At 46.5% G+C, this 24000-nt stretch overlaps 1 protein-coding gene across 1 annotated transcript in view; it reads left to right on the top strand.

The window, feature by feature from the left end:
* LOC311233443 (neurobeachin-like) overlaps positions 1-24000 on the top strand; it is a gene marked incomplete at both ends in the record, with an annotated part of 105726 nt that overhangs the window by 47147 nt on the left and 34579 nt on the right. The window contains 5 exons of the mRNA XM_084320411.1: positions 12293-12419; positions 13329-13426; positions 14148-14240; positions 22343-22451; positions 23409-23490. Coding sequence (XP_084176537.1) covers positions 12293-12419; positions 13329-13426; positions 14148-14240; positions 22343-22451; positions 23409-23490 — 509 coding nt within the window. The remainder of the gene's footprint in view (positions 1-12292; positions 12420-13328; positions 13427-14147; positions 14241-22342; positions 22452-23408; positions 23491-24000) is intronic.

Here is a 24000-nt window from a genome sequence, read left to right as displayed (position 1 = left end):
TTTTGCCGTTTTTTGGGTGAAAATTTGCGATTTTTTAACAATTTTTTATTTTATTTAATTTTTTTACTTTATTTTGGTTTTAGGGTTAGGTTAGGGTTATGTTATTTAATTATTTTGGGGGAGCCAGCCCCCCAAACTCCTTGTGGGAGGCATGGCCTTACAACGTTCGAGACAGGGGAGGGTAGAATTGGACGATACGAAATTGGGATGGGAGAAAAATTGAAAATGGGAGAAAAAGTAGACCAAAAAAAAAAAGAGCTAGCCCCCCCAAACCGCTAAAGTACATAGAAATATATGCATTTTGGAACAGTTACTATATATATAGTCAAGAAAGCATTTAGTCATACTTAAAGTTTAAAGTGCTTTATTTGCATTGAACATTGTTATAAATGTTTAAATAAATTGGCTGAACTATAGCCTCAACTTGAGCATAATACTGTATGCATATAAAGTGTAACTGAGGGGTACAATTCCCTGACTGTATTGATAAGTATGGTATTATTAAACCACTACCTCTTGTACTTTAACTTCTGGCCATCCAGTACATGATATAGATATGATGAACACTTTCCCACCTGATGAAACGAAGTCCACACAAATGTACAAATCGAATATTTTATATAGCAAAGGGTATATACAACGTTCACTTGATGACATTTATGATTCGAAATGCACTTGTATGGCAAATGAGTATTCGTAGGTAAATCAACATTGAATGTCCAATCTCTGGTTACGCAGGGAGCAAATATACAACCTGGTTCTTTAGGGAACTATAGCGATGGTACTTAAATGATTATAGCTGGATACACTAAGGGGGGGGGGGGGGGTCCCGCTGGTTGTAAGACAGTAGGAGGGGGGGTTAGAAGAGCCGCTGGCGGTATCCCATCTGGCCGACGATTTCTTGGGAGAATTCAAAGTCTTGAACACGGTGCCCACAGAACCTCGGTCCGCAGATGAATACAGCTGGACCCTCTGGTGGACGGTAGCTGCCGGTCCACAACGGAGAGACGTGAGGCGACCTCACTGGTGTAGAGCGCCGTCTCACCTGGACTCCTCTCCGGGGGGTAGTTCCAACACTCAGCAGTGTTGGCCGTTATCCATGGAATAATCAAAGCACCCAAAGCATGTAGATAATCCAAGCCGTGGAAGGCTCGCCGTCGTCCGGGTAAAGTAATCCAATGTACAGGTCCACTCGTCCTGGCCCGGAGCTCCTTGGATGCAAGCACCACAAGTGGTCTGCCCAGCCTGGTTAAGACTCCAGATAACGTCAGGAACGATGGGGGTGCTGCTCACTTTATAACTCTAACCGAACGATGCACCATACATAATAGACTATTATTAGCTTAATAGAAATACGTCCAACTCGACGGTATAGTGCCAAACTATGACAATTCAACTATTAATCCACACGATATTTCAATGCCTATTCTGAGGTCAAGTAGGCCTTACTGCACCACACGTGCGTCGTGGGTGAGGCTTCGCGTCTGTTACTAGGTTGGAGGGTAAAGAACTAATGGACTAAAAGAAAGTTCTACTTTACTTGCGCCATATATATATGCGCTGTGAACAAATAGTACCATTCGTATTTCGCCAGACGTATTCCTACGCGGAACCGGGCTTGCCACGACATGTTGGTCGGCACGATTGAACTTGAACCTAGGGGTATGGCTGCTGGCGCCAGGTTCTCGTCCAATGGTAGAATGAAACTATTATGGGCTGTTTAGTAGACTAAAGGGATATTCAGTGCATATTGTACAAGGAATATACAGGGGATATCAAACGATATACAAATACTATTAAATATATATCCATAAATAAATATATATATTCGGTTTAATCTGATCCTTCACAACAGCCGCCCCCTAATTAGTCCCACCTAATTAGCTAAGCAGAGACAGATTAACCGCACTGTCTACCACTCAAGGTCCGCTGTAAGGGTCAGTCAACTCACAAAGTCATGGGGTCATGGTCATCATCGATAGTATCTGGGAGTCGGGGCAGTTCTATTAGCCTCGCCACGGGTCGTGTGTAAGTTCGCCCTTGGACGAGTACTTCAGCTGCTCGGACCTTGCCATCGGCACCGGTGATCACTTTGCTTACGCGGCCAGCCGGCCACATAGCTCTGGGTAGTGACTGGTCGATAATCATGACGACTGTTCCTTCTGTCAAATTGTCTCTCTCTTTTACCCACTTCTGGCGGGTCTGTAGAGACGGTAGGTAGTGGAGTAGGAAGCTGCTCCAAAACTTGTCAGCTAGTACTTGACTGTACCTCCACATTCTTCGGCCGTTCGCTTCTTCAGGCCTGTACATTGTCTGGGGTAGCGCGGGGTCCAGCCGCCCCATCAAGAGTGTGTTGGGGGTGACTGGGTCGACATCTGCTACATCACTTGAGACGTAACCGAGGGGCTTGGAGTTCAATACTCCCTCGATCTCCGTGAGGACTGTCATTAGGACTTCTTCCGCCACAGTCTGGGCCCCAAGCACGGCGTACAGGGCTGTCTTTATGGAACGTACTTCTCGTTCCCAGGTTCCACCGAAGTGGGGTGCGTTCGGGGGATTAAACTGGAAGTCAATCTGGGATGGAGCTAGGTGGGTCTTAAGTTCTGGGCCCATAGCTTGGAAGCTCTCTCTCAGCTCTCTTTCTCCGCCTTTGAAGTTTGTCCCGTGGTCAGACAACAATGTAGACGGTTTTCCTTTCCGTGATGTGAATCTTCGGAAGGCCATAAGGAATGAGTCTGTGCTCATGGTCGGAAGGAGCTCGATATGTATCGCTCTGGTGGTCATGCATTTGAATACAATACCCCACCGCTTCTCGGTTCCTCTTCCTCTCTTTATATACAACGGGCCAAAACAGTCCATGCCTGTGGAGTGGAATGGCTTGTCGCCGAGTCGGAGGCGACAGGGGGGTAAGTCAGCCATCCGTGGTATGCTGGGCTGCGCGCGCCACTTTCGGCAGTCTAGACAGGTTCGCTGGAAGCGTCGCACCGCTTCTCTTCCTTGAAGTATCCAATAGCGACGTCTGATCTCCGCGAAGACTCTCTCTGCTCCTGCGTGGTGTACATCCTCGTCGTATTTCTTTATGATCAGCTCTGTGACCTTGTGTCGGCTGTTCAAGACTATCGGGTACTTAATGTCATCCGGTAGATCGGGGGCTCTCCGCAGGCGACCACCCACTCTGATGAGATTATGGGCGTCACTCTCGGGTGCCAGGTGGAGCAGTCTGCTGTCTGATGGGACGGGCTTTCCTCCCTGTAGACAGTCTAGCTCATCGGGGAACGAGTCTCTCTGGGCTCGTTGTAGTAGAAGAAGTTCTGCTTCTTCGTAGTCAGCTGCTGAAATGTCAGTGGTGGACTGAATCTCTGGGTGGTGCCACAGGAATGTCTTTTGCTGCGCACTCTCTAGGGTAATGCAGTCATCTATGTTGGGGTCTGTGGAGGCGACTGTGCTCAGTCCACAGAACATAGGTTTCTTGTTCTCAGCCTCCTCGTTACTTGCTTCCCGTGGGGTGGGCGTAGGCCACTCTTCTTCCGGGAGCTTGAGGAATTCTGGTCCGTCACTGTAGATGTTGCGACGGGTGAGGTCATCCAGAGACATTCCCCGGGTGATGACGTCAGCTGGGTTGTGTTTGGTGTCCACATACCGCCAGCTCGCTGCTTCTGTTAACTCTTGAATCTCGGTGACTCTGACTCCCACGAAGACTTTGTATCTGCATGAATCAGACTTGATCCATGTGAGTACTGTCGTGGAATCTGACCACAAGATTGTTCTGTGCACCGGAATGGTGAGTTCACGTTGGATTAACGTGGCTAGATGCGCTCCTGCTAGGGCTGCGCAGAGCTCTAGACGCGGGATAGATTGTTGCTTTCGTGGGGCTATTCTTGAGCGAGCCAGGATGAAAGCAGTGTGTATCTTTCCTCCCTTCTCTTGGGCACGCAAGTAGGCCACCGATCCATAGGCTACTTCGGAGGCGTCGCTGAAGACGTGTAGATCAATCTTGCATGTCTCTGGCCTCACTGTGGATGGGAAGTAGCTGCGGCGTATATTGACGCCTGGGAGTGAGCGGAGTTCCGTCTCCCACTCTCTCCATGTTGAGGCAAGGTGTGCGGGTATGGGGTCGTCCCAGCCCTGGTCCTTGTCCCATAGTGCTCGTACAATCATCTTTGCCTTGGTGGTGTAAGGTAGAATACATCCCAACGGGTCATATTGTCTGGCGAGTGTTCTGTACACACTCCGTCTGGTGGTCGGTGTCGCCGTCGACCTTCCCTGCTCTGGAGTCAGGGGTTTGTGTCTATAGTGGAGCGAGTCTGTTTTGAAGCGCCAGACTAGTCCTAGTGTCATTTCTTGGGCTTCTCCTGGGATGGTCGCCATCCAGGTCTCGCTGCTGGCAGCCTTGTCCGCGGGGGAGAGGCTGCGCAATACGTGCGGGTCACTGCTGGCCCACTGCCTGAGATCAAAGCCGCCTTTGATCAGGGAGGCGCGTAGCTTGATTAGGAGAGCCTCGGCTTCTTCTTGAGTCGAAACGCTTTGTAAACAGTTGTCCACGTAGAAACTGTTCTTCACACTGTGTCGGACCTCTTCATCTGCTGCTGGGTCCTCTGCGACGTGTTTCTGTAGTGCAAATGTAGCACAGCACGGGCTGCATGTGGTTCCGAAGGGGAGTACTTCCCACTGGTAGATGGCTGGGTTCTCATCTCCGATCCTCTCTCTCCATAGGAACCGCAGCAGGGGCTTGTCCTCCTCCACTAGTCTCACCTGCAGGAACATCCCTTTGATATCCCCGCTGATAGCCACCTTGTCCTGGCGGAAGCGCAGTAGCACGCCCAGTAGGGAGGGGCCGAGTGTGGGGCCGGGCAAGAGCTCTTTATTCAGATTTTGGGATCCGATCTGGTAGCTGCAGTTAAACACAATGCGATCCTTGCCGTTGTGATGGACCTTGTGGTGCGGCACGTACCATGATTCGGTCGTCTGATCGGCCTCTTTAATGTCAATCTTTGTCACGTGTCCCGCTGTGATTAGCTTCTCAATCTCAGCGCGGTACACACTCTCTTGAGCGGGGTCTTTGGCTAGGCGCCGCTCTGTGTTCAATAGATAGCGCTCCGTGGCGTCTTTCTTTGCGTGAAAGGTGGGCATTCCCTCTCGCCTCAGGAGTGGAGTTGCGTATCTCATCACTCCGCCGACTGTGACTCTCTTTGTCCCTTGCTCGAGTAGGTTGATGGCGTAAATGTCTTCTTTAGAACGAATATCTTTCTTTTCGTTCTTAAAGGGCATTGTCTCTAGTGTCCATAGCCTCTCGACATGCTGCAGGAGAGTGGTGTCTTCTTCTGTCGTTCTGGAGTGGAGGCAGCTAGTGGCTGCTGTTCGGTTGAGAGATTTAGCGAGGGGGCCTTGTAGTGTCCACCCTAGGCGGGTCTCGACTGCTGCAGGACAGCCTCGGGGTCCTGTATGGACCCGGTCAATCGGGACTATGAGTTCTGCATGGTCGGAGCCTATCAGCAGGGTCGGGGTAGCGCCGTCTATGAGCGGGATAGGTAGTTGACGCAGGTGCACATATTTATCCATCAACTTGGCGATGGGGTAGGTGTACTGCGATAGTCCTATTTCTTGGCTGGTGAAAGCATTTGTAATCCTATACCGTCGCTCTGGCTGCCCGTTTGCTGCGATAGTGAAGGAGACATTCTCGCCCTTTATCGTCTTTAAATCTCTTCTTATTGTCCGAATCGTCATTTGGTTCTCGCTCCCCCGCAGTCCCAGCTGGGCCGCAGCGGACGCGAGCAGAAGGGTCTTCTCTGACCCGTCGTCAAGGACGGCGTAAGTGTCCATGACTTTATCTTGGTAGCTCAATGTTACACGGACTACCTTTAAGAGCACTTGGGCGCCGCTGCTGCTGGCGGGGTCAATGTACATGACACTTGCCTTGGTGCCGCTCGATGGTGCAGGTGAAGGCCGTCTTCTGTTACTGTCGTGTAGTATATCTAGATGGGCTCCGTCGCACCGACTGCACCTTTTCTTTAGGCGGCATTTGGCTGCCATGTGACTGCGCGCACATCGGTAACAGCGCCTGTTGGACTTTATCCATTGACTCACTTCTTCTGCATTCATCTTTGTGAACAGGTCACATTGTGACAGCCAGTGTTCTTTCTCACAGTAGGGGCACACCATCTTCCACTTCTCTTTTCTCGAGGGGGTACTGTGGCTCTTACTGCTCGGTACTGACTCTGATTGGTGCATGACAGTCACCGATCTTCTTCCATCATTTATTCTCCTGGGTCCCTCTCTGGAGCTTGGCGTGCTCCGCCCGAACGTATCCAGTCGTAAGCTGCTGACTTCTCTCGCCAGGAAGTCGGCTAGATCAAGGAGGGATGGTTCGGGGCCGTTAGGATCCCGGTAGTCCCTCTGCCGCCTAAAACGCTCTTGTCCTGCGGGCGGCAGCTTCTCCAAAATCCTCTCGACGTTAGAGTTGGCGTATAGCTCATGCATGCCCTTTTCCCGTTGCGCTCCCAGCATCCCTACCAGGGACTGCACTTTGATTGACAGGTCGTCTAATGAGCGATTGTCTGTTGCTGGGGGTAGGCGATCAATATGCCTTATCTCTTGGATTACGTAATCCCATATACGTCCATATCTCTGGTCCAGCGCTGCTAGGGCCGCGGTGTATGGGGTCGTAGAGGTGGCATAGGCTAGCGCTATATTGTGCGCTCGCGGTACTTTCAGGTGCTTCAGTAATATTGCATACTTGTGGCGTTCATCAGCGACATCCACCATCATTGTCTCTAAGCACATCCGGAGCTCCGTGTACTGTGCTCGATTCTCATAGGTGAAGTCTGGAAACGACGGCGTGGCAATGTATGACGCCGTGGATGGCTGATACATCGGCGAGCGTTGGGGGAGAGACCTCCTAGGCGAGTCCCCTCTTGCGCCTCTCTGTGGGCTGGTACCGACAGGGTACCATGGCCCGCTGGTCCAGGTGCTATTCCTCGGGGCTGGTCGTGCGTCGTGCTCACCCGTGAATAGAGTCGGGGGTCTGTAGCGCAGCGCCGCGGGGGTATAGCCTGGGCTGTACTGGACCTCCTGGTCCGGTGGAGTACTGTGCTGTCGTCGGGCTTGGTTCTCCTCCTCTCCCTCTTCTTCCTCTATCAGGTCTTCCAGATCCTGTAGTCGTTTATTTAGCTTCTCCGCAGTGTATGCCGCTCCTTCCTTGTAGCTGGGTCTCGCTTGGACCGGTCTGGGAAGGGGGTCTGCGGGGGGTATAGGCTTGGTCTGTTGGTCAAGTTCAGGGTCGCTTGCTCGGTTAGGAGACGCTGCCCTTGACTGTTGTCTCGACGAGTTCCTTGAACCCCTGGCGGAGGGAGAGGGTGTTGCCTTGAGGATCAGCTGCTCCATTAGCTGCGCTTGTAACTTGTCGCGCTCGACTTCGCGCTTGGTGAGATCTGCTTCTCTTTGGGCACCGGCAGCGGCGCGCTGGGCGTCGGACCGGTCTCTTGCCATATTCTCTTCCGTCTGAAGGCGTCTCATCTCCAGGCGTATGCGCTCTTCTTCGCTCCGTTGCTGTGCTTGGAGTCGATCGCGTTCGCCCTGAAGTCGATCGCGTTCACCCTGAAGTCGATCGCGTTCGGTAGAGGCTGTCAGGCTGACGAGGAACGCCTGTTGTAGCATCCTCTCCGCTTCGCTGGGGGAAGGCGGTTGTGGAGGTGAGCCGCTCCTGGGTGAGCCGCTCCTGGGTGTACTCGTTGGGGAGTCCTGGAGCTCTATTTCCTCGGCGCTCTCCTCCTCTTCTTCCGTGCAGAGTTCTCTCTCTGTAGGGTTGTCTTCCTCCCGGGGCTGGTCGGGGACTACTTCTTCGGTATTGGCGGGGGGTAAAGGCATGTCAGCTCCCTCCTGGTCCCCACCGTGAGCTTGGTCAGTTACATTAGAACCCACTAGGGCCTCTGTGGTCGGGGAAACCTGGTCGTTAAGGTCAGACATAATTTTACTTTCTACTTTTACCGCGTTTACCGTTTGTCGAAGGCTAGGTAGTTGACTGACAGCGTAATCCTCTAAGTACTGAGGTGGCTGTCGTCTGCGCTGCGGGCGTTCTACGTTAGGAGGACCGTTTCGTGGAGTGTTCATCATAGGCCATTTTAATATTAATAACACTATATTAATATTACACTAGTTACCCTCCGGCTCGAAGGACCAATTGTAACTGAGGGGTACAATTCCCTGACTGTATTGATAAGTATGGTATTATTAAACCACTACCTCTTGTACTTTAACTTCTGGCCATCCAGTACATGATATAGATATGATGAACACTTTCCCACCTGATGAAACGAAGTCCACACAAATGTACAAATCGAATATTTTATGTAGCAAAGGGTATATACAACGTTCACTTGATGACATTTATGATTTGAAATGCACTTGTATGGCAAATGAGTATTCGTAGGTAAATCAACATTGAATGTCCAATCTCTGGTTACGCAGGGAGCAAATATACAACCTGGTTCTTTAGGGAACTATAGCGATGGTACTTAAATGATTATAGCTGGATACACTAAGGGGGGGGGGGGGGTCCCGCTGGTTGTAAGACAGTAGGAGCTGGCGGTATCCCATCTGGCCGACGATTTCTTGGGAGAATTCAAAGTCTTGAACACGGTGCCCACAGAACCTCGGTCCGCAGATGAATACAGCTGGACCCTCTGGTGGACGGTAGCTGCCGGTCCACAACGGAGAGACGTGAGGCGACCTCACTGGTGTAGAGCGCCGTCTCACCTGGACTCCTCTCCGGGGGGTAGTTCCAACACTCAGCAGTGTTGGCCGTTATCCATGGAATAATCAAAGCACCCAAAGCATGTAGATAATCCAAGCCGTGGAAGGCTCGCCGTCGTCCGGGTAAAGTAATCCAATGTACAGGTCCACTCGTCCTGGCCCGGAGCTCCTCGGATGCAAGCACCACAAGTGGTCTGCCCAGCCTGGTTAAGACTCCAGATAACGTCAGGAACGATGGGGGTGCTGCTCACTTTATAACTCTAACCGAACGATGCACCATACATAATAGACTATTATTAGCTTAATAGAAATACGTCCAACTCAACGGTATAGTGCCAAACTATGACAATTCAACTATTAATCCACACGATATCTCAATGCCTATTCTGAGGCCAAGTAGGCCTTACTGCACCACACGTGCGTCGTGGGTGAGGCTTCGCGTCTGTTACTAGGTTGGAGGGTAAAGAACTAATGGACTAAAAGAAAGTTCTACTTTACTTGCGCCATATATATATGCGCTGTGAACAAATAGTACCATTCGTATTTCGCCAGACGTATTCCTACGCGGAACCGGGCTTGCCACGACATGTTGGTCGGCACGATTGAACTTGAACCTAGGGGTATGGCTGCTGGCGCCAGGTTCTCGTCCAATGGTAGAATGAAACTATTATGGGCTGTTTAGTAGACTAAAGGGATATTCAGTGCATATTGTACAAGGAATATACAGGGGATATCAAACGATATACAAATACTATTAAATATATATCCATAAATAAATATATATATTCGGTTTAATCTGATCCTTCACAACATAAAGTGTTGTAAAAACAAAGCCTGGGAACACTTTTACTCAAAGAGGACAATAATACAATGAAACACTTGTGTGACCCAAATTAAAATATTAATAAAAAATAAAGTGCAAAGAAATCCTCCTTCCCTCAACCCTCAATGGACCCTCAAAAGTCATGGGTCCATCAGAAAGTGTTTATGTCCTCTTTGGTGTAGACCAGGGGGTTAAACAGTCAACAGCTTTTCCTCTCTTCCTCACTGTGTTATACTTCTTTTTCCAAGTGTACTTCTTGTTACTCCTTGCAGCACTGAGTAGCTCTTTGTCTTTCAAAGCAGTGCTCAAAGTTGAGAGTGACCAGGAGCTCACTCCTCATGAGCTCCACTGAGCACCTGTTCCTGTTGTCATTCTGGAAAAAATCCTATTCCACATATCCAGTGGATCCTGGGATGCTCAAGATGTGGCTGATGATAGACAGCATGTTACGCAGGTCAGCTACTTTAAAAACAGCCATCCACCTGGCGGCCACACCTTTGGACTTCCATTCATCCTCAGCATCTTCTCTGAGCCTCTTCAGAATGGTATTGGCTGTGGTGCATTTAGCACGCGGTGGAGTGTCTGCTGTAGACATTTTCAAACAGCAACCATGACAGGCAGCCAGTGGCGGCCGGTGGGTGCTTCGCCACTAGGGGCGCTATACCAAACATTTTGCAAACATGTACAGTACCACGCAACAGACTCATGGCAAGACGTGAGCGATTCGACTCACGCTCACGGCAATGAATCGGCTCTTATGAACAAGTCGCTCAGCTGTTACTACAACAACACACAACCAGTCAAATAAAGTATAGTCTAGACTCTAATTCACAACTTGAAACACAATATATAAATAGAAAAGTTAGAAACAAAACTCGCCCCGTCTCCAAACACAGGCAGATCTCTCCCTCTCTCCTTCTCTCTCTCACACACAGCGCGACGTGGAATCGATTCGTTACACAATCAGACCTATTATATACCAAGAATAACTTCAGTATGAGTACAGGGCTGTACACATATTTTGCATATTGTTAAACGAGCCAAGGCTAGCTATTAAACTATCGATATGAATCGAAAATCTGGGACCCTGATGTAAACAAGACAAACGTCTTTCTCTGGTCTGCATCCCCTTAACAATTGTGTGTATTGAGCCGTACTGTATTGTACCCATTCTGCAATCTGTTAATAAAGTTCTCATTCATTCATTCATTCAAACATAGACGATATTGAACAAGCCATAATCCACGTATTTTCAATCCAAACGCGAGAGAGAGAGAGAGAGAGAGAGAGAGAGAGAGAGAGAGAGAGAGAGAGACTCACTGTTTAGTTGACACGTCCAGGGCAGGAGGGCTTGCCTTGATAAAGTAGTGTATCACTGTTGATGTATTCCAGACCACTGTCCACTGTGTCCAGACTGCATCCGCCATATAGCTTGTTAGCCAAGTGTTAGCTTGTTAGCAGCACCACACAACAGTCACAAGTACTTCATTCCTTTGTCCATTTCCGCTCGAACAGACTGCAAACTACCTGGCGTTCTATCGCCATGCTCTAAGACAAACTCTAACCTTAACCAACTTTGAAAGAGTGCCTAAGCTTAACAGTCTAAAGAACTTGCAGTCACGGCACGCTCTAAGACAAACAACCTAGGACCAACCTAGGAACCAACGTAGGAATAAGCTAGAATTGGAACATTAGAAATTGGATTCAGCCAATCAGAGATCGTCTCTGTGAAATTCTGCTACGGAAAAAAATACTGGCGTCGGCCAATCAGAGAGCGTCTCCGCGAAATGCGGCTACAGAAATTCTTGACGCTACTGGCTAGACCGCTTCAAATTCCAACATAATAGTCATATTTCAACGCACAACGCGTTATGCACTGATTGGCTGTGACGGATACAGCGATCAAACTGTGACGCGCACTCAGAGCGCTATCGCGTCTAGCGCGGGCCGAGAAATACGAAAAAATAAAAAAAATAAAAAAAACGTGATGTCACTTCCTGCTCAGGAAAACGAGTGATTTTTTATTTGAGATAATAATGTTATATTGTGCATTGGAAATACAAACATACTTAAAATGAGTAAATATTATTCATTTTAAACATGTTTATATTATTTATAGGGCTATAAAAAAAAACGAAAAAGTTTTATTTTCTTCTTCTGTGATTTAACAGCAGGTGGGTCGGCGCCCTTGCGCCCCTAGTGGCAGAGCCGCCACTGCAGGCAGCGCACAGACAGAGGATTGGCACAACCACACAGAACGTATCTTAGCAACGTGAAAGCGCTAATTCTCATTGGCCGTGAGCTGCTGAGCGCACTCCCAGACAATGGGATCATACCAGAGTTGCCATGTCTGTTTATTTACCGCAACTTTTGGACACAATTTGGCTTGTTTTTGTAGGTCGGCTGGCTCATTTCTCTCACTATACTGGCAACACTGACTGACTTGCGGACTGCTGAGCTCTCACATTCCCAGTCACACAGCAGAGAGGCAGGACAGCACATCATCGCCCTATCTTTCATATTGATTCCCCGACCTTAAAATACGGGACAAAGTGCGTCCCGTATCAGTTCAATACGGAACGCGTCTTTTAGTGTCCAATTACGGGACGATTCCGTATTTTACAGGACGGGTGGCAACCCTACCCAGGAGTCACAGGAGTCACAGGGGTCAGGGGTCACACACTTTAAGAATGTCCTCCATTCTATCTTGGATTCCTAGAGACTGAGACTCACACATGAATATACAGTAGGGCTTTTGGTGAAATGTTGTCTTTGTGTTCTCCAGGATCGGGGTGTGAAAGAAGATGAGCTACAGAGCATACTGAACTATCTACTGACCATGCATGAGGTAAGAGAGAGAGAGAGAGCATACTCAACTATCTATTATTATTATTATTATTAATATTATCTACTGACCATGCATGAGGTACTGCTATACTGTAAGAAAGAGAGAAGAAGAAGAAGAAGAAGAAGAAGAAGAAGAAGAAGAAGAAGAAGAAGAAGAAGAAGAAGAAGAAGAAGAAGAAGAAGAAGAAGATAGAGCAAAGGAGAGAGAGGAGAGAGACAACATGTGATAGAGAGAGAGATAAATAGAAGAAGGGAGAGATTAGAGCACATTGAGAGAGAAGGAGAGAGGATAGAGACAGAATGCGATCGAGAGAGAGAGAGAGAGAGAGAAATAGAATAAGAGAGAGGTGAGATAATTGAGAGAGCCGTTGAGTGGAGCCAGTGGTGTGTGTGAATATTATATTATATCTGGGCTGGTTATCTAGAAAAGGTGTGACTCAGCCTCAGCAGCGCTGTGACTAAATGCAGAACAGTACGACTGAAGGGAACATAATGTGCTCCTCTGTTCCTGTACCCTCAACCTCCACCTGCTCCTCTACAACCAACCCCACTCTCTGTCCTCTCTCCTCTCTCTCTCCTCTCTCTCCTCTCTCTCTCTTGTCTGTTCCTGTACCCTTAACCTCCACCTGCTCCTCTACAACCAACCCCTCTCTCTCTCCTCTCTCCTCTCTCCTCTCTCTCTCCTCTCTCTCCTCTCTCTCCTGTACCCTCAACCTCCACCTGCTCCTCTACAACCAACCCCACTCTCTGTCCTCTCTCTCCCCTTTCTCTTTCCTCTCCCCCCCCCCCCCTTCCGCTCTATCTGCTCTTTCTTTCTCCTTTTTTCATCTCTCTCTCTATTCTCTCTCTTCCCTCGGCTACCTATTCACCCACCCTTTCTTCTTCTTCCTCTTCTTGTCTCTCGCTGCAGGATGAGAATATTCATGATGTGCTTCAGTTGCTGGTGGCCCTGATGTCTGAACACCCGGCCTCCATGATTCCTGCTTTCGACCAGAGAAATGGCATCAGGTTAATACTTCCCTCACTCCCCACATACACACACACACGCGCACACACACACACACACACACACACACACACACACACACACACACACACACACACACACACACACACACACACACACACACACACACACACACACACACACACACACACACACAACACACGCACACACAAACACACGCACACACACACACACACACACACACACACACACAATCACTAATGATGCGTATGTATTGCATCTCAATTCTCTCTTCCTTCTTTAGCGTTGACACAGATTCTATGATCATAGGCGAAGCCCTCTCACCAATAAGGAAAAGCTAGAGGGCAGATCCTTTGTGAAATAGGATCAACAAAACAATAGCTTTGCCTTATTAGTATTGCCTATTTTTTTACTGAATCAAATCGCACTTTTTTTTTTACTCTATTCTATTTTATTATTTTTATTACTGAATGAAACCGTAAACAGAGAGGCCTATTGGGACGTTAGATCCTAATGTGAAAAACTGTGATTTACCTTACCTTGCTACCTCTCTATCTTTTTTACGCTCGCTTATGCCTGTATTTATTTTTTTTTACTGCTGTGTGAAGCACTTTGAACTGCAATTTCTGTATGAAAAGTGCTATACAAATAAAGTGTATTACATTATTATTGGCTATAGAGGGCACCGCCTGTGTGAAATAGAACAGGATTCATCTGCCTGACTGTGTGCTTGTGTTGCAGGGTGATCTGCAAGCTCCTGGCCTCTAAGAGCGAGAGCATCCGGGTCCAAGCTCTCAAAGTCTTAGGCTACTTCCTCAAGCATCTGGGACACAAGTCAGTAACTCTACATTTCTGTGTTCTTCTCTATCTCTCATAGCGCTATGTTTTGTCATCACAGGGCTAAGATTTGACCAAAAATGTATGCAAAATGGCCTCCAAAAATAGATGCCCCAAAAAGAATGGTATGAGGTGTTAAAGGGGCACTTCACCGAAAAACAATGGTGATTTATTTTGCACATAATCTCACACGCATCCAAAATGTAGCTGTAATTAACACAACACAAGGATTCAATGTCCCCGATGACATCACTACATTGCAGTTTTGCACACATTAATTTAGTTTGAGAGTTATTGAGTACATTTGTTTGAATATGGCCACCAGTGATGTCATCTGGGACATTGTTGTGTTAATTACAGCGAAATGTTTGTGTGTGTGTGAGATTACGCGCAAAATAAATCAGATAAGTGCCTCTTTAAGTCCAAAGCAAGAAGTAGATGAAATATCAACAAAGTCCTTTCAGACTAACCCTGTGTGGGGTCCCACGGGACGAAAACAAGATCCAGATGAAACTAAAATGACAGTAATAATATTCGACTGCAAAGTCCACACCAAGGATTGTCACAGAGCAGCTGACGTTGACACAGGGCACCGTTATTCTCCTGCTCACCAGAGGAATGAAACCTTTTATTTGCCATCTGAGCCGTCTGCAGTGTGCAGCATGCACAACAAACGAGACTCAAGGACTACAAGTTTTATGGGGTCATGGGAATATTCTGACCTCAATATAATGGTCTGCTGCTTGGAAAAAGAGCAAAAAAAGAGAGAACTCAGGGTGGTTATTTTCTCTGATATGAGAAAGAGCATGCCTCTATTAGAGTAGGCCTTGTTACGTCTATTTCAGCAGAGACACATTGTGCTGTGGTTCAGAGCCCCAACATTCAGTACACTGCAGTTGAAAAAGCATTGGGTGTGTGTGTCTGAATACGGTGTGTGTGTGAGAGAGAGAGAGAGAGAGAGAGAGAGAGAGAGAGAGGAGAGAGAGAGAGAGAGAGAGAGAGAGAGAGAGAGAGAGGGAGAGAGAGAGAGAGAGAGAGAGAGAGAGAGAGAGTGGACTTGTGGACTTCAGGAGGTCGGGGGTCAAGGACTACAGCCCCCTCAGCATCGACGGGGCACCGGTTGAGAGAGTCAACAGCTTTAAGTACCTCGGAGCCTACATATCCGAGGACTTGACATGGACCACACACATTGACAGTGTTGTGAAGAAGGCACGACAACGCCTCTACTTCCTCAGGCGCCTAAGGAAGTTCCAAGTCAGTCAGAAGATCCTTAGGAACTTCTACTCATGTACAATAGAGAGCATCCTGACCGGCAACATCACCTCCTGGTTTGGGAATAGCACTGCACAAGACCGTAGCAGACTACAAAGAGTGACACGCTCAGCCGAACGCACAATTAGAGGGGGGCTTCCCACCCTCCAGAACATTTACAACAAGCGGTGCAAGGGGAAGGCTAAGAGAATTATTAAGGACTCGAGCCACCCGAACAACTGCCTCTTTGAACTGCTGCCGTCAGGCAGGCGATACCGGAGTCTTATGGCGAGCACAGAAAGACTCAGAAGGAGCTTCTATCCCCAGGCCATCAGGCTGCTAAACGAACAATAATCGCTAAACGAACAATAATCACTATGCAACAACCATCAAATGCACACAGCACACACACCCACACGCACACACTCACTCAAACAACAACACACTGCAGCACCCACTCTCCACACTTTAGATCACACAAACACACTTACACTTTATATTTATTGATAAAGGATTTGCACTACAACTCGTACACCTACTGTGAATTGTACCTAAACTGCACCTCGTCCATTTATGCCTTGCACTATATAGTATTGTATATTAGTACACTGCACAGTATTGTATATTGTATGGTAACTACGTCTACGAACATTGTACATATGTCTAAACTGAACACTGTGACCTCTTTTTTTACTTCTAATTTTTACTATGTTTTTATTTCATACTTACCTTGTCATGCACAGTCTCTGGAGCGCAACAGTAAGAAGCATTTTGTACAAAAGTATTCTGTACTTCTGTATGACAACTATTAAAGAAACTTGAAACTTGAAAACTTGAGAGAGAGAGAGAGAGAGAGAAAGAGAGAGAGGTTGAATGGGTGTGTGTATATTGGACTATATATTGGTGTGTGTGTTTGTTTGGACTGTGGAGGTAATATGATTCCATCCAGCGGAAGTAATCATTTTGACAGAGCGTGCTTGGTAGGGACGTGGAACCTTTGATCAGCAGCAGTGCATGCTAGGGCTTGAATTCATTCCATGTGACGTCCGCGCCTCTCTCAGCCCGACAGAGGAGGGAGATGCACCTGAGCCCCACTGCGCCCCCCAGCCTCATACTTAATGAACATCTGCTTCATATAAAACACTTTGAGGGAGGAGTCAGCCATTTAAAGGACCAGTCTATTTGACATGTGGTTTTAAGGACCATACCAGTCTATTTGACATGTGGTTTAAAGGACCATACCAGTCTTTTGACATGTGGATTGCAAGTCATTTGTTTTCTCTAAATGGTTTGCCATTGTGATATAATACAGTATCTGAGGAAGAATACCTTCAGGAAAGTAAATGTACCTCAGATTTTAGCGTGACATTTTAGTCATATCAAATCAAATGTATTTGTAAAGCCCGAAATCACAAGGAAATGCCCCCACGGGCTGTACAAGTCTTCTTTGAAAAAGTTTTGAACTTTGAAAGTCAAGAAGAAAATAAACCAAGAACAAAAAAACACCATAAAATCCAAATATGCGACACTCCCAGACATTCCCCAATGAAGATGAGGAAAAACTCACTAAAAACCTAGCAATAGGAAAAAAGCACCACAGTCAATGTGGAGGAGAGAAACCTCAGATGGGCTGTTCAAAAGGGATCCCCCAACTTCGATGTCGGTGATAATAAATGTTGCTATAGGATGATAGATGGGTTGAGAATAAAACAGGCGAATAGTTGGTATGTATGTACATATATAATAATACATATATGTATATGCAATAGCAACTAAGGTACATAAGAAAATTTCTAGAAGAATTCAAATGAAATTTTGCTAAGAACAACAAAAGAAAAAGCATAGGGAACGAGCGCTGGTATGAAAATAAGATAAGATGATGTCATATTCCATTTGGATGAATGTATGTATGTATTCCGCTCTGATCCATTTGAAGTATGGGGGCGACGTAGAGAAGATCGCACCACCGTGGCCATCACCACGAGACATCCACCACCTTGGCCATCACCACGAGACATCCAGCACCTTGGCCATCACCACGAGACATCCAGCACCTTGGCCATCACCACGAGACAATGACATCCACCACCTTGGCCATCACCACGAGACATCCACTTAAAGAGACAGGGAGATGGGGACAGGGGTTAGAGAGTCCCCGTGTTTGTAGTGGGCGGACATAGGAGCAATAAATACATGTAATAAGCATATATGAATAGAATAGAATAGCAATGAAGTAGAGCAGATGTGGTGACTTTGGTGGGTTTATGTGGTGTATATGAAACACGCCCACATTATGGGAAATGCGTCTTCTCCAGGGTCAGACAAGAAGATAGATACCAATTTCCTCTATGCATCCAGTAGAAAGCTATCTGGCTACAAGCTAGCCTATCTTAGCATATTATGAATAGAAGCAGATACAGATCAGCTAGCCTAGCTAAAACTCAGAGAGAAGTGTTTTTGGCTAGACTAGCTGATTTGTATCCACTTCCATTCATAGCTTTCTACTGAACGCACAGAGAGGAAATTGGTATCTACTGTATCTTTCTGTCTGATTTCCCATAATGTTGGTGTGTTCCTTTAAGACACATTTTCAGGGGCGGCCGGGTAGCGCAGCGGACTAAGCGTCTGTCTACCACCACAGAGCCAGTGGGATCGAATCCGGCTGTGGTGCCTCCAGCTTGGCCGACCGTCCATCCTAACTCAATTGGCAGTGTTAGCGGGTGGGAAGCCGGCGTGGGTGGGTCCTGGTCGTTGTAAACAGCGACTCCTACAGTTCGGTCGGGGCGCCTGCACAGCAAAGGAAGGATCTGGGAGAGGTAGTGTGACCTTCCACACGTTACACTCTCCCAGTGAGAGTCCGCGCTGCCAGGTGAAAAGAAGTGGTGGGCTGACTACACATGTGTCGGAGGAAGCATGTGATAGTCTCCGCCCCCTGTCTGAAGAAGTCCACCATCATCCCTGTACCCAAAAAATCTACGCCCGCTTGCCTCAACGACTACCGCCCTGTAGCCCTCACCTCCATAGCCATGAAGTGCTTTGAGAAGCTAGTGAAGGGCTACATCTGTTCCTCCCTCCCCATCAACCTGGACCCTCTGCAATTTGCATATCGCCCCAACAGGTCCACGGAGGACGCCATAGCCCATGTGCTGCACACAGCAGCATCACACCTGGACAAGAGGCAGGGGAACTATGTGAGAATGCTGTTCATCGACTACAGCTCAGCATTCAATACCATAGTCCCCTCCAAACTCATAGCCAAGCTCAGGGACCTGGGCTTGAACTATGACCTCTGTCAGTGGGTCTTGGACTTCCTGACGGGCAGACCCCAGGTGGTAAGAGCCGGCAACTGCACCTCCTCATCCATCATGCTCAACATAGGGGCCCCCCAGGGCTGTGTTCTGAGCCCCCTCCTCTACTCCCTGTACACACATGACTGCGTAGCACAGCGGAACAACAACACCATCATCAAATTTGCTGATGACACAGTAGTGGTGGGCCTGATCTCTGCCAACGACGAAAGGGCCTACCTGGAAGAGGTAGAGAACCTGTCACAGTGGTGTCAGGAGAACTGCCTCTCCCTGAACGTCAGCAAAACAAAAGAGATGATTGTGGACTTCAGGAGGTCGGGGGTCAAGGACTACAGCCCCCTCAGCATCGACGGGGCACCGGTTGAGAGAGTGAACAGTTTCAAGTACCTCGGAGCCCACATATCCGAGGACTTGACATGGACCACACACATTGACAGTGTTGTGAAGAAGGCACGACAACGCCTCTACTTCCTCAGGCGCCTAAGGAAGTTCCAAGTCAGTCAGAAGATCCTTAGGAACTTCTACTCATGTACAATAGAGAGCATCCTGACGGCAACATCACCTCCTGGTTCGGGAATAGCACTGCACAAGACCGTAGCAGACTACAAAGAGTGACACGTTCAGCCGAACGCACAATTGGAGGGGGGCTTCCCACCCTCCAGAACATTTACAACAAGCGGTGCAAGGGGAAGGCTAAGAGAATTATTAAGGACTCGAGCCACCCGAACAACTGCCTCTTTGAACTGCTGCGGTCAGGCAAGCGATACCGGAGTCTTAAGGCGAGCACAGAAAGACTCAGAAGAAGCTTCTATCCCCAGGCCATCAGGCTGCTAAACGAACAATAATCACTATGCAACAACCATCAAATGCACACAGCACACACACCCACACGCACACACTCACTCAAACAAACAACACACTGCAGCACCCACTCTCCACACTTTAGATCACACAAACACACTTACACTTTATATTGATTGATAAAGGATTTGCACTACAACTCGTACACCTACTGTGAATTGTACCTAAATTGCACCTCGTCCCATTTCTCCATTTCTGCCTTGCACTATATAGTATTGTATATTAGTACACTGCACAGTATTGTATATTGTATGGTAACTACGTCTATTCTGCATCGAACATTGTACATATGTCTAAACTGAACACTGTGACCTCATTTTTTTACTTCTAATTTTACTATGTTATTTTATTTCATACTTATCTTGTCTTGCACAGTCTCTGGAGCGCAACAGTAAGAAGCATTTTGTATAAAAGTATTCTGTACTTCTGTATGACAACTATTAAAGAAACTTGAAACTTGAAACTTGAACTCCCAGACCGACGGTAGGGGGTAAAGCGCAACGACCAGGAAGGGGAGTGGAAATTGGCATAACGACTAACATTGGGATGGGAGAAAAATGGAAAAAGAAGGGGAAAAAAGATTTAAAAAAATAAAATAAAATAAAAAGACACATTTTCAGATACAATGGCACTGGTGAAGCGGCAGAAAATAATTTTCAGTAACAGTAAAACATTATGAAAAAAGAAGGGTGCCTTCATTTTTGTATTGAGGCAAGAATGACTTGGACTATTGTGTCAAAAAGACTGGTATGGTACTTTTAAGGTAGAATCTGTAATGCCTTAAGCATGTATTTGCAAGCCATTCATTGAAAAGAGTCGCTATGTGGGAAACTACAAACAGGAAGGAAACGGTTTGGAATAAAACTTTGCCTTAAGCAAGAATTTATTTTGCTTTGACCTATTATGTGCTATTAAGCATAACATGGATGTATGAAATACATTTATTTCAAAAGTAAATTATTACAAGTCAAGTTTATTTTGTGTACAGTAGCCCCCAAAATCACATTACATGTCTCAATGGGCTTCACGAGCCCACAATGGAGCTACACCCCTGATCCTAACCCTCAATGAAGATAAGAAGAAAACGTGCACAAATTTTTTTTATTTTTTTTTTTGCACAAATCTCTCCAACATTCCAAACATCTCTTTCCACATCATCATATTCAATTTCCAGGATTTGCCTTTTTCTTTTTTGTAAGAACATACAAAACATGTAAAGGACTCATACAAATACATTAATAACTGACATGGAAAATAAAAAAAGACTTACGAAAAAAGAAACATACTATACTATACATTATGCGTATACATTCCTGATATATATACCTTGCATGTAGACCGAACTACCTTCGAGCAGGTATGTGCTGCATCCTCTATCGGGATGCCACCCTTCTCCATATTGCATGTGAGAGAAAGCGCCCCAGACATATGCAGTTGTGCATGATAACATGCATGCACGCATGTCTCCGACACATGTATGTGGGTACGTGTATCCCGTAAGCATGTGTACATGCCTGCACAAAAATCTTTTGTAAAAAAAAGGGAAACCTCAGTGCAAAGTGTCTTACAAATTACATCTAGCACCCAATTATCAGCGCGTTATCCCGAGTGCATGTCCGAAAGGGGCTTTAGTATGGAGTATTGTATATCTGTACAGAGTAGACTTAGGTTACCTGTATACAGTATATTTGTAATTCATTCAATATTTGTGGGGTTGAGTCAGGATATCATCTGTATACAATGTCCACATGTACTACATACTGTACACACAGGTGGATAGTGATATTATTGAGTATACACTGTTCAGAGATCCAGTGCAGATCATACCTTTATCTTTATTACATTTTTATGTACTTTTTTTTATTGTTATATGTTATTCCTATTACCCTGCCCCTACCCCCCTCCTTCCCCTGTGCTGCTATGACTTCAGAATGTCCCCAAGGGGATTAATAAAGGTCCATGTTATCATATCTTACCTTTCATATCTTTCAGTAACATTATGCATTGAAACATTTTCATAGAACCAATGAGATGATATACAATGATGATAGGTATACAAGTCCAAATAAGGGCGTCCGACTCCACCTGGCTCCTGCAGCTATGGTCATCTAATATTGATTTCTCTCTCTGATACGGCTGAGGATTTTACATTTCGAAGGGGCAATTTAAAAAGAAAAAGGGAAGAATTGCTTTCCACAGCTAGCTTAGCATTGCAGCACAGGTCCAGTGAGTCGACCAGCTTCAGTACATTCTTATAGTTTATAGTTGGGGAGTAACGAGATTACAACATCCACTGCTTTAGTCTTAGTAATGTGGCTCTGGCAAATAGGCTAGTTAACAAAGCATAGAATCCTCCTATAAGACGTCACTTTACCTCTCAACCCAAATGCTATCTCAAGGATCTTTTCCCTTTCAAAATGACGACACATGACAATGGACTCTCTCTAGCAGTTTGTTGGTGTTCTTTGTTCATTTGTCTCCCTCCTTGGGCACCATGGTAACTGACAGCAGCGTTTGACGCGTCCCTGTCAAAACCAGACAGTGACAAGAGCAATGACAAGGAATGTCTCTTTAATCAATCATAAACCATGACTGACAAGCTGTGTGTGTGTGTTGTGTGTGTGTGTGTGTGTGTGTGTGTGTGTGTGTGTGTGTGTGTGTGTGTGTGTGTCCCTGCAGGAGGAAGGTGGAGATCATGCATACACACAGTCTGTTCACACTGTTGGGAGAGAGGCTGATGATGCACACCAACACGGTGTCTGTCACCACCTACAACACACTCTACGAGGTAGGTGATGGCAACGCAAGGTATTTTGTATTTTGTATTTATTGGTTTAAAATACAGAGACAGTGCATATTAAGGAACATTTGACTGTAAATATGCCAGTTTAGCCAAGTTGGCTAATTTTCAACTGTAGTCTCTGGGGCAGGTGACATGAGCACAACAATAATTAAAACATAGTACAATAATTAAAACACAGTAGGAATCAGTATAGGTTACAATACACTAAAATACATACAAATAAATACATTAAAATACATTACAATACAACCCCTCAGTTAAAATGGTCGCACACTTGACCATCTCTCAACCATGATTTTAAGTTAGTTTTAAATGAAATGTAACTTTGATACTCCCTGAGCCGTGTTGGCAGACTGTTCCAGGTGGCCGCAAGATAGCGCTTGTCTGGAGAAATCTCTTGAAAGAAGTTCAATTATGTTGACTTAAAAGTGAAATTATGTTTATTAAAACATGTAAAAAAAATAATTATGCAAAATATGCATGTAGACGTAAAACACCCCTTTTGAGTCTCTTCCCAACGCTCTCCATCAAGTCATAGTCGGGCTGGGAAAATGTTTGACTGACCACAGTGAATACTCTTTCCCACGTAGAAAGAGCGAGGTAACTAGGCTCCTGCCATCGTCCTTGACCAAGGCATTACAACCGGAGTTGGTCCCCGGGCTCATGGCTGACCACTGCTCCTAAACAGATAGAGTTGGTCCACTGGCTCATGGCTGACCACTGAGTTGGTCCACTGGGCTCATGGCTGACCACTGCTCCTAAACAGATAGAGTTGGTCCCCTGGCTCATAGCTGACCACTGAGTTGGTCCACTGGGCTCATGGCTGACCACTGCTCCTAAACAGATAGGATGGATTCATTGCAGAGGATACATTCCTGGTTTATGTAAATGTCCTGGCAAATAAATAGTTTTTTCCCCTCCTTCTTGGTATTTTTCTTCTAGATTTTGACAGAGCAGGTGTGTACCCAGGTGGTCCACAAACCACACCCCGAGCCAGACTCTACAATCAAGATCCAGAATCCCAGTGAGTACACCCCCCCCCCCCCCCTCCATGAAGAACAACCCAAGGAGCTGAGTTTGGAACGGCCCCCCTTCTTCTGGAAGGAACACGGCGTCATTATGGGAAATGTACTTACCGGAGTCAGACTAGACCTGGCTCAACACAAGTTACTGGAAGCGGATCTCCTGAGTAAATAGCCCAGCTGTTGGCCAAAAACACAGCCGTTGGCCAAAAACACAGCTCCCGGAGTTTTAAGCTAAGCTAGTGGTACTGTATGTATCCGCTTCCATTTATTTGTCCAACTGCAACTTGCAGCTTGATAGCTTTCTACTGCACGCGCAGCGAGGAAATTGGTATCTATCTTCTTGTCTGACTCTGGAGAAGACAGTAATGTTGGCGTGTTCCTTTAATAATAATGAATCTGGCATAATGTGAATTTTTGTTTAATTTCTTCTTTTTTTTTATACCAGATACTTTCAGATAGTTGCTAACATAATTTTAATAGGAATATAGAAAACAACAATACTTGGATTC

The sequence above is a fragment of the Notolepis coatsorum genome (assembly GCF_963971535.1).
Source record: "Notolepis coatsorum genome assembly, chromosome: 8".
Taxonomy (NCBI): domain Eukaryota; kingdom Metazoa; phylum Chordata; class Actinopteri; order Aulopiformes; family Paralepididae; genus Notolepis; species Notolepis coatsorum.
This window is presented reverse-complemented; position numbering and strand designations above follow the sequence as displayed.